At 32.2% G+C, this 13,702-nt stretch overlaps 1 protein-coding gene across 1 annotated transcript; it reads right to left on the bottom strand.

Moving 5' to 3' along the window:
• Positions 1-6,434: 6,434 nt before the first annotated feature.
• On the bottom strand, positions 6,435-7,828 carry LOC133789495 (lysine-specific demethylase JMJ21-like). The gene is made up of 4 exons (XM_062227341.1): positions 7,728-7,828; positions 7,343-7,597; positions 6,606-6,649; positions 6,435-6,488 (listed from the first exon to the last, which is right to left on the bottom strand). Exons 1-4 carry the CDS (start codon positions 7,817-7,819, stop codon positions 6,463-6,465), a joined length of 417 nt encoding a protein of 138 aa, XP_062083325.1. The 5' UTR covers positions 7,820-7,828; the 3' UTR covers positions 6,435-6,462.
• Positions 7,829-13,702: the final 5,874 nt, after the last annotated feature.

Here is a 13,702-nt window from a genome sequence, read left to right as displayed (position 1 = left end):
TGGTGGGGTTGTAGGGCCAATGCCAAGCCCAGAAAATTGGCCTGAAACTGGCCTTAACCCTATTCAAGCTCCTGGTGAAAACAATCTGCCTGGAAGACCTAAAAAAAAGAGAAGACGGGGTACCGACGAGCCTCCTTCGGGAGCAACAAAGACTAAGAGAACAAGTCAGCAAACAACATGCAACAACTGTAAGGAGATGGGCCACTACAAGAGCTCATATAAAAAACCCGCTGTTAAGAAGGTAATCATGTGAAGTTTATATGTTGAATTTAGACAGCAGTAATGCTTTTATTTATGTTTGGCATTGTTGTTCTTTTGTAGGCTCCAATTGCAAAGAAAAATGGAAGACCACCCAGCAAGAATCCATCTCAAGAAACTAAAAAGAGAAGAGAAAGAAGACACAAACAACAAGCAAGGGAAGCTGGTCCAAGTTCTTAGTTGTAATAGCATCTTTTTTGTTGTTGTTGTTGCACCTATTTTGATAATGCACCAATTTTGTATGGCCAGTTGTTTTGATGTAATCATATACTCGTTATAACTTTGGTTTAAATATTATTGGCCTTTGTTTTAGATTAATTATAACTCCGGTTCTATTTTGTTTCTGGTTGATTAATACGTTGGCATATTATTTTGTTTCTTTTTTATTAGCATTCTAAGGTGTATATGCTTGATTAATACTTTGGCTTATTTTGTTCCTTTATGATTAATTAGCATTCTACGGTGCATTTGCTTGATTAATACTTTGGCATTAGGTGAAGTGAAAGATGTAACTATTCTTGTATAATAATTTGTATCACTAATTTGTAGTAGTGATTCCTTCATAAAAAACCAAAACAATAACAGTCAATTTGAACTATGGATAGATTACAACCAATCTCATTAATCATTGCACAAATTAAACTTACATTTTTCAACCAAAACAGAGTATATATTACAACTACATAAAAATGATATTCTTCCATTTTATGCTTTCAAAATCTCTCACGCAATTGATCAAAACATATCAATACGGCCTGAAATCACTTGGACACATCAAGATAAGTATATATTGGATGATGTCCCACAATTGTCAAGCGTTATAAGTAGGGATATTACACTATACAAAGCATAAACAATAAACCAGGGATATTCAAGTAAGTAAATGTGAAACTGAAACTTATGTGATAATTGTTTCTTGTCGTTTCTAAGATTCAAAGCTTATAATAAGCTAATCTCTCTAGTAAAAAGTGCAAAGTGACCTTTTTCTGCAGTCCTAATTGCATCAAATGTGAAATATTAAATTCATCCCTTATCTTATGAGCAACAGACCACTGGGACGAAGCACCCTTCAAAAAGAAAAGAAACATCCAGTCAAAACAAATAAATAAACATATTTAATTCAACAAAGAAATAGGTGATTGATTACTCAATCAAAGAGCCAAACAATACCCATATAACTCTTATCTGCCCAGATAGAAAGAACAAAAATGGAGTATTCTACCAGACAGAATATGGACTCACTTAATAGAACGGAAAGTGCCTGGGGATTCTCAGACTGATTCTGGGGTTGACAGGGGGACAAGTACAACGAAGGTGCAGGGGGTTTGATGGTGCGACGCCGACTGGGTTCTCTGTAGGATCGGGGTTTGGTAAGTAAATTCAAGTTTCCTTTTAATTTAATTTGATTATTAGTTATTATTAATATGAATTATTATTATTAAAAAAATAAGTTTTACACCTCATTAAATTATGTTATATGTACATACAGGTGGTCTAATCATGTGCTATAATTAATCCTATTTGACTCTTAACAGTAGAAAACTAACAAATGCAACAACTTACTAACGTAAGGGGGTTTTGCCACCAATTTTTTTGATTGGGGGTTAAGTGCAACTAATCATAAAGATTTGAGGGTTTTGCCACAAATAACCCAAAAATAAATTATGTACTGATTTTTATACGACTCTTGAGGGAATAAAGTCATAAATAACTTTTAACAATTTAAGAAATTATATAAAATGGCTCAGAGAATGGACATGAGGATTGGGCTCTATGCATTTATATAATAGGTGTGAATCAACACATGGAGTTTTAATTATTTATATTTATGTGTGTGATGTGTTTAGCAATGTATCCTGAATCCGTTAATATATTTGTGAAAGATAGTTTAAAAAAAATTGTTCTTTGTTGAATTTGTTTGAATGTTTAATGGCTTTTTTGTTGAATAAAAGGTTATCTGGCTGGGTATTTATGACTTTCAAATATTTTGTTATACTGGATGATTTGATACGCTGAGGCACTGTACCATAGGCTGGTTAGTAATGTGGAGATAAATACATATTTCTACTTGTATTTTTATCATTATTATTTTTATATCATGATTAGAGTATTTTTCTTTTAATATAAGTTAATCATGTACCATATAAAATACTTTCTTAAGAGCGTACATCATCTTAGCCTGGCTGAAATTACACGATGTTCAAATTGTTGTTTATTGACTATAGTTTATGATTTGGGGATTGAATTATGATGTTATGTTTGAACTATGTTGATTATTATGGACGGTATTGATATTAATAACTATTTAGCTTTTAATTTATGTTAAATATAATAGATGGGTATAACAAGTCTTATATGAGTTATAAACTTGTTAAATAAATAAAAAAAATATGTATTAAGCATATCAATAAGTTGACAAACTGATACATGCTTCGAAATACAATTTATTGAAACACACAGTTCGTATCGTGTTAGTTTGTTTATGTATAAAGAGTATTTGAGTTTTATTTCTAAGATGCACATTTATAATTTATTTTGAAAGAATAGCCAGTTGTATACACATAAAGGTTATGGATGTGATTTAGTTTGGCAGGTGATGAAGATGAGGGGAGAGGAGAGAAAAGCTGTGGTTGGACTTGGATGTGGAAAAGAACAACAAAGTGTTGATCATCCGATGCAAAACTAGGCATAAATTGTTGTTTTCATCTTTCATGTGAAAGAATATAAATGTCTGATGTTAGTTATCGATATTCAATAATTACATAATTTTTTTTTAGGCGAAAGAAACTTGAGGCACAACAAAGAAGTGAAAGAGTTCAAGCTGCTGAAGATATAAGTAACATGTGCTATATTTCAATTTTCACTTTGTTAGTTTATTCACGGAAATCTGACTAATTGGTAAAATTATATCTTTTTATAATGTTATTTTGCAAAATGACATTCTTTTGATGATTAAAATAGTCTGAATGTCTATAATATCATTTTGTGAAAAATTATCAAAACAATACTATTATGCAAAATGAAAATAGAAAAATTATCATTTTGCCAAATAATATTTTTTTCACAGTAAGTCCAAAATTATTGGATGACGTGCAACCCTCTTCCCATGCAACAGAAGGTGGTTATTCTTGCTGCAGCTGCTGCATCACAAGGGCAGATCTTCTTGCTAAACTAACACGTGAGATTCAAAATCTACATCAAAAGATGTTCCAAAAGATGGAAGAGTTGCGAGATATTGTGGCTGGGATTATTGATCGTATGGAGATTCTGAAGAGGTCAATATTGATAGACATAGCTGAGAACGTGAGAGTTGGGTCTTTGTCTTCTACTTCTGATGATGAAGGTGGTGATGGGTTTGAGGAGGATCATTCTAGTGTCTCCACAGGAAGTCTGTTCTACAACCTCCTCTGGCACAACAAGCAACTAACCAGCTGGGTACCCCTAGAAGCATCTTTTTTTGGTTTCCATCACGTCCTACCCAAATGAATGCGTTTGTTGATATTTTAACTCTATGTTTGAACTTGAGATTTGTCTCCTCTTGTTTCATATTTTTGGGGTAATAGGATTGATAATGCTTTATGTTATGTTAATAAAAGAAACATACCTCCAAGTTTGAATAAAGGAAATATATTGTTGATCTTATGCTATGGTATAATTTGCAAATTTTCTTTCTAAACTGTTCACTTGTCTAGTTACCTCAAAGTATATAATAATCCATAAAAAAAAAAAGTCATCCAAAGGTTACTGAACTCATTAAAAATTGGATTCAAAGTAGTGGAGAAAAAAAGCTGCACTTGGGGATCTTCTTTGGGTTATCAAGGATGCAGGGACTAAAAGAACATCACCAATATTAGGTGTTTTGATACAACTCTACAAATGTCTCAATTTAAAACCTGAAAGGATGGTATGAACACTGATTCAAACAAATAAAATCATCATTCGCAACTTTCCTGGCTAGGGTCTGATTGAAGTGTATTGCACATGCCACTAACCAGCTGGGAACCATAGAAGAAGCTATGTTTAACTTTTTAGTATGACATTTGTCTTCTTTTGTTATATATTTTTGGGGTTATAGGATTGCTTTATGTTAATTGAAGGCTAATAAACTACAACAAAATGGTATTGGGAAAAAAAAACTGAAATAATGAGTTCTCCGACAATAATATTTTGAGATGTAAGTTGATATAAAAAGTAAATAATTATTAATAATCACTAATAAATTAAATATTTATACAATAATTAATTACAATATTGTAATTAAAAAAATGTATATTAAGGTCTCTCACTAATTGATAATATTGTAATAAAAAAATGTATTTATTGCTTTCAAATTTAACATAATACTTTGCACACTTTTGGAGAAAAAGTTTTTATTACAAAAATGTTATAATACAACATTGTATCACATATATGAAGCTTCAGTATAAATGTTGGAAATTATTTATAAAAAAAAATGATCAAAGAAAACCTTTGTAATTGATTAAGTCGCCCCATACAGTGTGCTCAACTTCTTCCCAGGATTTTGCCGCTTTTAGTTCATCCCATATACTAAATATAGCTCCCAATATATTATCTTCATGAACAATACAATAGCACCTACAGTGGATGTGACACATAAATAAAAACGTTAGTTTGATGATAAAGTATTACTGTAAAAACTTCTAATTAGAACACTGAGAAATTGCAAACTTAAAAAAGTCATTGAGATCAATAAAAAGATGACGTAGTTGCTATGCAACTTTGTTATTATGGTCATCACAGAACCTTTTTTTTTACATTCATTCATCAAGAAAATAAGATGTGCTAATTATTAGGCTTTATGTATATTGTTTGGTTGAAATTTAAAGAATATATAATGACTTTTCCATCATTTTGATAGAATGGCTATCCCTTCTAAAAATGAGAAAAATACCATTCAAATACACAACAATAATTTTTTCATTCATATTTTGCTCTCATTTCCATTCTTATTCCTATTTCTCATTACTTTTAACAAAGTGTACCCTAAGAGGGACTGCAGAGACTAATTAAAATGAGTTCACTAACATGCGATGATAAAGACAATCCACTAAAGTTTCTTCTCAATACAACAATATTCACAAGATCCAACAAATTGCGTACTCATTATAATTGTTTGATTATCTACGCCTTTTAATTTTTGAATACCACAAGTTCAAACTCATTCCAAGTTTCTTCAATTGATGCACATCCTATTATCAGATATAGATGATAAATTTGCAGCGATTTTACAAAAATAACTTACATAACATGAGATTATAGAGTGATAAGATGAACGAGCAAACATATATGAAGAGTAGGTGAGTATCACTTACATAGCATGGTATGATAATCGTCCATACTTGTCAACACCCTCCGCTGACTTGGGCTGGTATAAACTTTTCACCAATGGAAGTTTATAACTTTCTAATAACTGCTTAAGAAGCCGGGGGTCGCCTCTACAAACATCCAAGTATATGGGTATCAAGTCAAAAATGGGGCCACCTACACAGCAAAGAGAAGAAAAAAAAAGACTATTAAGTACAGATAAAGAAAGTGGTAGCATTGTATATTGTTAAAAAAAAAAAACTAGCTGTGATCACAAGTTCACAACACTCATGTCACAGCTACATGGATCTTCATACGTGAATGTTTTTATATAGTTTCTCGTGTTTCATATTTGAAATCATTTATGTATACATACTTCAGTACCCACCTATCCATATTATGCATGAGATTTTTTGAGATCATACTCGGAATACACAGTAAACCAACACATATACATCAATAAATGGACCAGTAATTTTCAAATGGAAGAACTAACCAATAGAGAGATCACTGAAATCAAGAAGGTGGCTAGGACGCCATGATTTTTCCATTGAAGTATCTTCGCAGCCATTCATGGAGCTATTACATTGTGAAGTAGTTTCTTTCAAAGCTTCACTCAATCTAGAATCCTTATCACCACATTGTTCCATGTGAATATAGCGTCCATAATATCTGAGTGTATCCAGGAGAGGGGTTTACAAACTTTGCCTATGTCATTTTTATCCTGAAAAAAAAAGTCAAAGACATATAAAAACATATAGACAGTGGATCATTCTGACAACTTGACATGATTAAACAAGTCGATGGATGAGTAAGAGACCTCAAAAGCATACAGCAATTCAGCAAAATTATCTGGGATGTATTCATCAACTTTCTCAATTAGAAAGCTAGGAATTGGATCTCCCCTGCAAAATGTAACTCAAAAACTTAAGTAAAAGTTCCACATCAGCCCAAAGAATATGTAACAACACCAGTGTGAACGTATCAAAAGCTTCAGAGATAAATAGCATTCAAGTACAAACCTTCAGCATCTTTAGTCTCAAATGGCCATGTGATTTGAGCAAAACTGCATAATATATTAGGTACTCAAGAATCAATAGAAGCCCAAGCATAACCATCTCAATAAAAAAAGATACAACTTTGTTTTAAAAGTTGGCACTTTGTTAATAATAGACACTGTTGTTATCTGTAAAAAGGAAAATGTCTGGAGCACAAGAAACAAAAGACTGGAAGGAGCCTACTATTTGAGTTAGTAAGATCTCTTACCATTGAATGCATATACTAAGGATTGTATCCCACCTTAAATATGGTTTCAACAGTCCTTACGAAAAATGGAGCGGAAAAATTGGTTGTACACCACTCTCTCTCTCTCTCTCTCTCTCTCTCTCACACACACACACAAATAACTACTGGAAAGCACAGTAAGTGAACCTTTTCCTAGGTCATCCAGCAAAGTATACGTGCCTTATTTTAGAAGATAACATCTGTCATAATTAGGGCCAATTAGAGTTTATTGGTTAAAAGCTCTAAAAAGCTGCAGTAGGACAAAGTGAAATCATAATTTGCAGTGTTCAAAGGATTCTGACACCCGTTCGGATACCTCTATATTTGCCTTGATTTCAAAATTGTTAATGTTATTAGCGTATAATATTTTGTTTCTGGGCTAATCTACGAGAAACACACACAAATCATTTATAAAACATATATTGTTATAATTCGTCACAAGTATAACATCTCGAGTGTGTGCATATAGTAGTACCATGTTGTCAAGCGGTTAGAGGCATCCTTTTTCTTCCTATTTAGAGTTTTGACGAAGATGTCCCATTCAGCTGGCATGCTTGATTTATCAAAAGCAGCTTCTGCATAACCATTAGTATGGTTAAATTCTACTGCCCTTTCAATATCTGATAAATTTGAATCACGAGATGGAAGCGGCAACAGATGAAGATGGCGTAGCTGCTCACCAAGAAAGGAAACTAAATTTAGCTCCTCGTCCCTGTCTAGTTTATTTCTTCTGCAACAAGAAAGATGAGAAAAAAAGGCTGAGGGCTTATGGAAGAATTATACCACCTAACACACGTTACACACCTACAAATCAATATCATCAAATGCAGCTTAAGGACGCACCAACTGAGGTAACTTACAATTGTGCAAATATTTTTCCTTTGCATCTTGTTGTTATCATGTAAGGCCATATCCCAGTGCCCCCAACTAAATTGACTGATGTAGTTGACATTCCAGCTTTTCTATAGTCAAATTGTTGCTTACTCCATATGCCAAAAGGAAAACTACCTCCTTTGCATCTCTCTAAAAGAAAATCACACTTGGAAATCACTTCAGGAACTCCGCTTCCATCCCAAGGTACAATCTTATAAGACCCATTTTCAAGATAAAGTATCCCACTACTCAAAAATTCAGGAATACAATTTTGTAGAGGAGAGTTGACTTTACTTAGTAAAATACACATAAGGAATACAAAACTTCAGGCACTGTGAAATTCAAGCTGTAAAATACACATAAGTCATAAATATACAACAAATGACAAACCCACACACATGCGCGCGCGTGTGCACACACACACATAAATATATTAATCATATGTATATTTATAAAGAAGAAGAAGATTGACCTCAGTGCCTAAACCATAAAGTGAGGTTTCCAGTCCTTCTTCAACAAAAATTTTTACAACACAGTTTGGCATGAGATAAACCTGTTGCCAATGAATAAAACATGTCAGATTTTTTCACTTCATTTGCTCTCATAAACATGTACGCTCTTTTTGATCCAACATCCATCTATAAACTTCTTACTGAGGATAAAACCAATCTCAGATAAAGAAAAACTATAAAAATATAAGCATTGCACCTTACACCCAAAATGAGTGGTCTATAACTCTCTGCCTCAGCACAAAAACTATTAAAATTTCCTTGGATATATCTCCAAGAAAGTAATTACACTGATCACCTGATGACAACTCAGATGACTCTTAACCTACATGTGATGTGCAAGATATTAATAAGATGTCCCGTTCAGTCAGAACTTTATACTAATCTTCAATTCTCAAAATACTGCTCTACAATCCATCATCTGATCATACTTGGTTCACAATTGCTACTCCTAAACCTCCTCGAAATCACTTGTCAACGCTACTAACAGCTAAGTATAAACGTTCGCTGAATAATAAGTTTATCCAAACAAGCACCCATGCAGGCAAGCTCTCACCCAAAAAAGGAGAGAGTTTAACAGACTCCCCACCATAGGTTTCCCACACTGTTCACAAAACTAATAATATCTATTTCTATATATATCGGTATGCATAAAAATTTCATATTTAGAAAATAAAAAAATAAATGCGAAATTTCGCCTATGCCAAATTTATAGCATAAGATTTTATTTATTTAAATTCGACCCATCCGAGATTATAAGAATAACCTCTTAATTACAATCCTTTTATTTAAAGAAATACCATTCAATTCCAATTACAATGATATTAAAATAATTTGAAATAATTTAGGGAGAACTGGGATGAATTTGGAATTGCAACTGAACTCAGTAATTTTGGCTAACTGAGTTGCCTACATACCTTCTTTGTGAAGGATCAAGCCACTTGTAGTTCGGATTGAGATATTTTATAATTTGAATATAAGAATTCCGGTATATGACTATTTTCATAAATTCTTTGCCATTTGAAAATTTGGAAAAATTCCTAGGTGGATGACCTTTTATGGAATTTTGAGATTTGTGTTTTTATACCATTTTGCGGTATTGGCGACTGCACTTAGTCTTAGCAACTAAGTTGCCTACGTATCATTTTTTAGAAATCAAGTCAAACGTAATTCCGGTATTTTCAAAGATTTTATGATGCTTTGATAATTAAGAGGTCAATGACCCCTTTTTGAGATACCATTTATTATTGCTTTTAAATTTTAGTGCACTTTTGAATTTGTAGGTAAAATAACCATTTTTTGAGATTTTGTGAGGTAAATGATCTCTTTGAAATTTCAGAATAATATTTCATCATTTGAATTGATTTTGGTGAGCTCATCTGGGATTTTGTACCATTTTGTATGGTTTTAAAATTTTAGCACGTTTTGTGATAAATTGAATTTTAAAATTTTCTTATTATATTTTAGGGATAATTGTGGCAAAAGTACCCAATGTTTGGGTTTTGTACGCGGCATAGACCCAAAGTTTATTTTTAGTGGCAAAAATACCCAAAGTCAGTAAAACTGTAATTCCGTCAGCCTCCTCCGTTAGACTCCGTTAGGCAGACACGTGTCACGTTTTTATTGGTCCAAATCATAATTATTTTTAAACATTGGGTACTTATGCCGCGTACAAAACCCAAACATTGGGTACTTATGCCGCAAATATCCCTAATATATTATTGAGTTTGACCAATCACGAAATGACACGTGTACACTCAGATGTAACTAACGGAGGAATCCAAACGGAACCAAACGGAATAACACTTTTTGGTACTATGGGTACTTTTGCCACTAAAAATAAACTTTGGGTCTATGCCGCGTACAAAACCCAAACTTTGGGTACTTTTGCCACAATCATCCCTATATTTTATAAAATAAAAGAATTGTTTGACTGATATTTTAATTATTTGTTCCACAATTTGGGGAATAATAATTATTTGTTTCATTAAATCAGATAACATCTCCTAATTCAAATTTAACTTATAAATATATATAAATTGAATTTTGAGAATAATACCTGAAAAGGAAGAAAATAATGTACGATAATTTATAATTCAAATTAAATTTAAAATTTGAATTAGAATCTATCGTACGATGATATTTTTTTTGGATTTGTTTACTTATTTATACTTCCTTAAATTTGAGATACATATGTAGTCACCCATATATTGAACTGAAGTGATCCGATTGATGCCTCAGGAAGTTGTTTTGATACTCACACATTCAAGGTAATGCATTAAACTTCCCTTTTACATTCTCTTATTTTAGTATATGAGACCACTGAGCAGAAAGTCAAATATAGGTGTATATATGATCTTTTTTTTTTCTTGACTTTTCTTTACAAGGTACGAGTTCTTCTGTTTTGATCAACAACTGAAACTTTGGGATTTAATTCAATTCAGAAGCTTTATATTCACTTTGGGTGAAGCAGAGAAATTCTTCAGGTAACACACATTGATTATTTTCAAATGAACTTGTTCTTTCTACTTTTCTCTCATATTAGGTTATCCGTGTATATGTGTACATATTTACATATTTATCGATATATTTTGGTACAGACAATACATGTTTATATGTATATTTATATCAATATCATATGTCATTTTTTTATTTGGAGATATGACCACTGAGAAAGAAATAAAGTGCATATATGTCTTTTTGTTATGGGATATTGGCGGCATAAATTACTAAGTTCATACTTCTGTTGCACTTAAATACCTAATTTATTTTTTTGACGGCATAAATACCTAACGTTTATTTTTTGTTGCAACTGTTACTTTTTTCTGTTAATAGGAAATACCAAACTTTATAATTAGGGATATTGGCGGCATAAATACATAAGTTTATATAATTGTTGCACTTAAATACCTAACTTTTAATATTTGTAGCATAAATAATAAATTTTTTTTTTTAAAACTAACTTTTTTTTTAATATTTATGCTACAAAAATTAAAAGTTAGGTATTTAAGTGCAACAATTATATAAACTTATGTATTTATGCTGCCAATATCCCTAATTATAAAGTTTGGTATTTTCCTATTAACAGAAAAAAGTAACGGTTGCAATAAAAAATAAACGTTATGTATTTATGCCGTCAAAAAAATAAGTTAGATATTTAAGTACAACAGAAGCATGAACTTATGTATTTATGCCGCCAATATCCCTTTTGTTATCTACTGTTGATATCGTGCATATATGCTTGATCCAAAGTTGAGTGATTCATTCATTTATATATACATATATATATATATATATAAATCATATATGATTCATGATTTAATTGTATCTCACTTTTGGAAGAGTACATTACAAGAAATTCTCCTTAGCCACGAAACTCTAAAGGCTTGGACCAATAATATATATATCTATTTTTTTAATCTTGTAAGCGAACTCATTTTATCTTTCTCTCACATATGTGTCGATCTCTTTTGAATCCAACGGTTCAGCGAAATGATTTAGTTGCAACTTTTATACCAATTAAGTGATACATTTGGTGCGGTGTAAGATTAGTGTGCTCTGTTTCGCAATCAGAGTTTATATTTTAGAACAAGTAGTTTGATGATAACTTTATGGATGAGGGCATCCAATTTGATGGTGGAATGAGGGCATTCCATGGATGAGGGCATCCAATTTCATTTATGGAATGAGGGCATTCCATAGATGAATAGAGAAAAAAAATAAATAAATAAGAGAGACAATGAACATCAAAATAAACAAAGAAAGAAAGAGGAATGAGAGCATTCCATAGATCCTTACCCTTGAAGCTTGTTGTCCTTTGCAGAAATATATCGTAATATTTTTTCCTGTTTCTTTTCTCTCCCTCTTTCCCAGATTTTTTTTTTTAAGTGTCAATCCCCTTTTTTGTTCTCAACTCCTCCTATTTATAGAGCCTATTTTTTTAATTTTTTTTTTAACTTCTCAACCCATGTAACGTAATAGGTGAGAAGAAATAGAGGAGTGGGCAATTAAGAGAGTGGAGATAGTCTCCTAATTTTTCTCTCAATTTGACTGACTATTTATTTTTATATTATTATTATTATTATTATTTTAATAATCAATTTTTTCCTTTCAGCCTTTAAAAAGAAATACTTGTATATAAATAATAATAATTTAATTTTATTTATTTATTTTTTTTCGTTCAACATTGCATACCATTATAGAAGTGAAAATCATGTATCATAGTAAACTAACTCACATGATTGCTACTAGTGCCAACAGGCAGCCTTTCAAACTCTGTAGGGGAAGGCAAATTGTGGAAGGCACATATTTCAGTCATGCATTCCACCCATCTGCCAGGATCTAGTGCGATACATGCTCCCTATAACATTGAAAGCAAAGATATTAACAACGTGAGAAAATAAAGTATTTCAAAAAATAAAATTTACTAATGCCTTTTAAAAAACTTCTTGCACAGTTAGCTCTGTAATCGAATGTTTTTTTTTTTTTTACAAAAATAGGTGCTAATACATCCACGGATTACTAGACAAGGCAACAGCAAGAATTATGGGTGATTCGTCCATTCCAACAAAAGAAAGAATTTAAGTACCTTCCATATTAGCTCTCGCATTTATGGTTTTCCAACCCAAAGCCTGTACAACCATTCTCTCATTTCCTGTTGTCCCATGCAATTACCTGAGCTCCAAGGAGAATTATAGCGGTCTCTCTCTTCATCAAGAAACATAGTTAATGTTGGAAATGAGGATAAATTTCTCAGTTCAAGAACCTCAGATGAATCTCGGTAAACCAGAGATGAATCTAGGAACACAAATCAGTAAGACTAATTATCAAACAATTAGAAAACGAAAAATATGAAAGCATAAATCAACACAAGTATATATACTAGTTCAGAACAAGATCAATGTGATCTTGAACCTAATCCAGTTTTAGGAACCACTATCTCTTCTTTATTCAATCAACGAAATGAGTACAAGACTTCAATAGAGCTTCTTGGAACAATCTTGGATCAAACTCTCTAAACACTCAATCACACAGGTGTTTTCCTCTCAATCCCTGAGCAAGCACTTTCCCAACAGTTGTGCTTCTCAATACAGTTCCCCAAACCCAGCTCTCATAACCTTTCTCAATACTCAATCTTGATTTCCACACGTGAGCCCTCTCGTCTAATCTGGCTTTTCTGTTGTTTCACCTGTGTAATGCTCTTCACTGTGGTCTTCTCTCTTTGTTTTTCTCTTCTCTGTTTTGTGTCTTCCAACAAGTGAATCCCACATGTCCTTTTATAGACCAAGGACTGAAAGCTAATGAGGTTGTTATGATAGTCGAAAACCAAACAACTCATTAACAGAATTAGTTGGGATTTGGAGAAACTACTCCTACAAATTCCACCTAGATTCTTCAAATCACAACCTAAATAGAATTCCACTTGTAGAGATAGTGATCCTAGAGTTCCAGCA

Source organism: Humulus lupulus, chromosome 7 (genome assembly GCF_963169125.1).
Source record: "Humulus lupulus chromosome 7, drHumLupu1.1, whole genome shotgun sequence".
NCBI classification, from domain to species: domain Eukaryota; kingdom Viridiplantae; phylum Streptophyta; class Magnoliopsida; order Rosales; family Cannabaceae; genus Humulus; species Humulus lupulus.
Note: the sequence above shows the minus strand (reverse complement) of the source record. Positions and strands in the feature narration are given on the sequence as shown.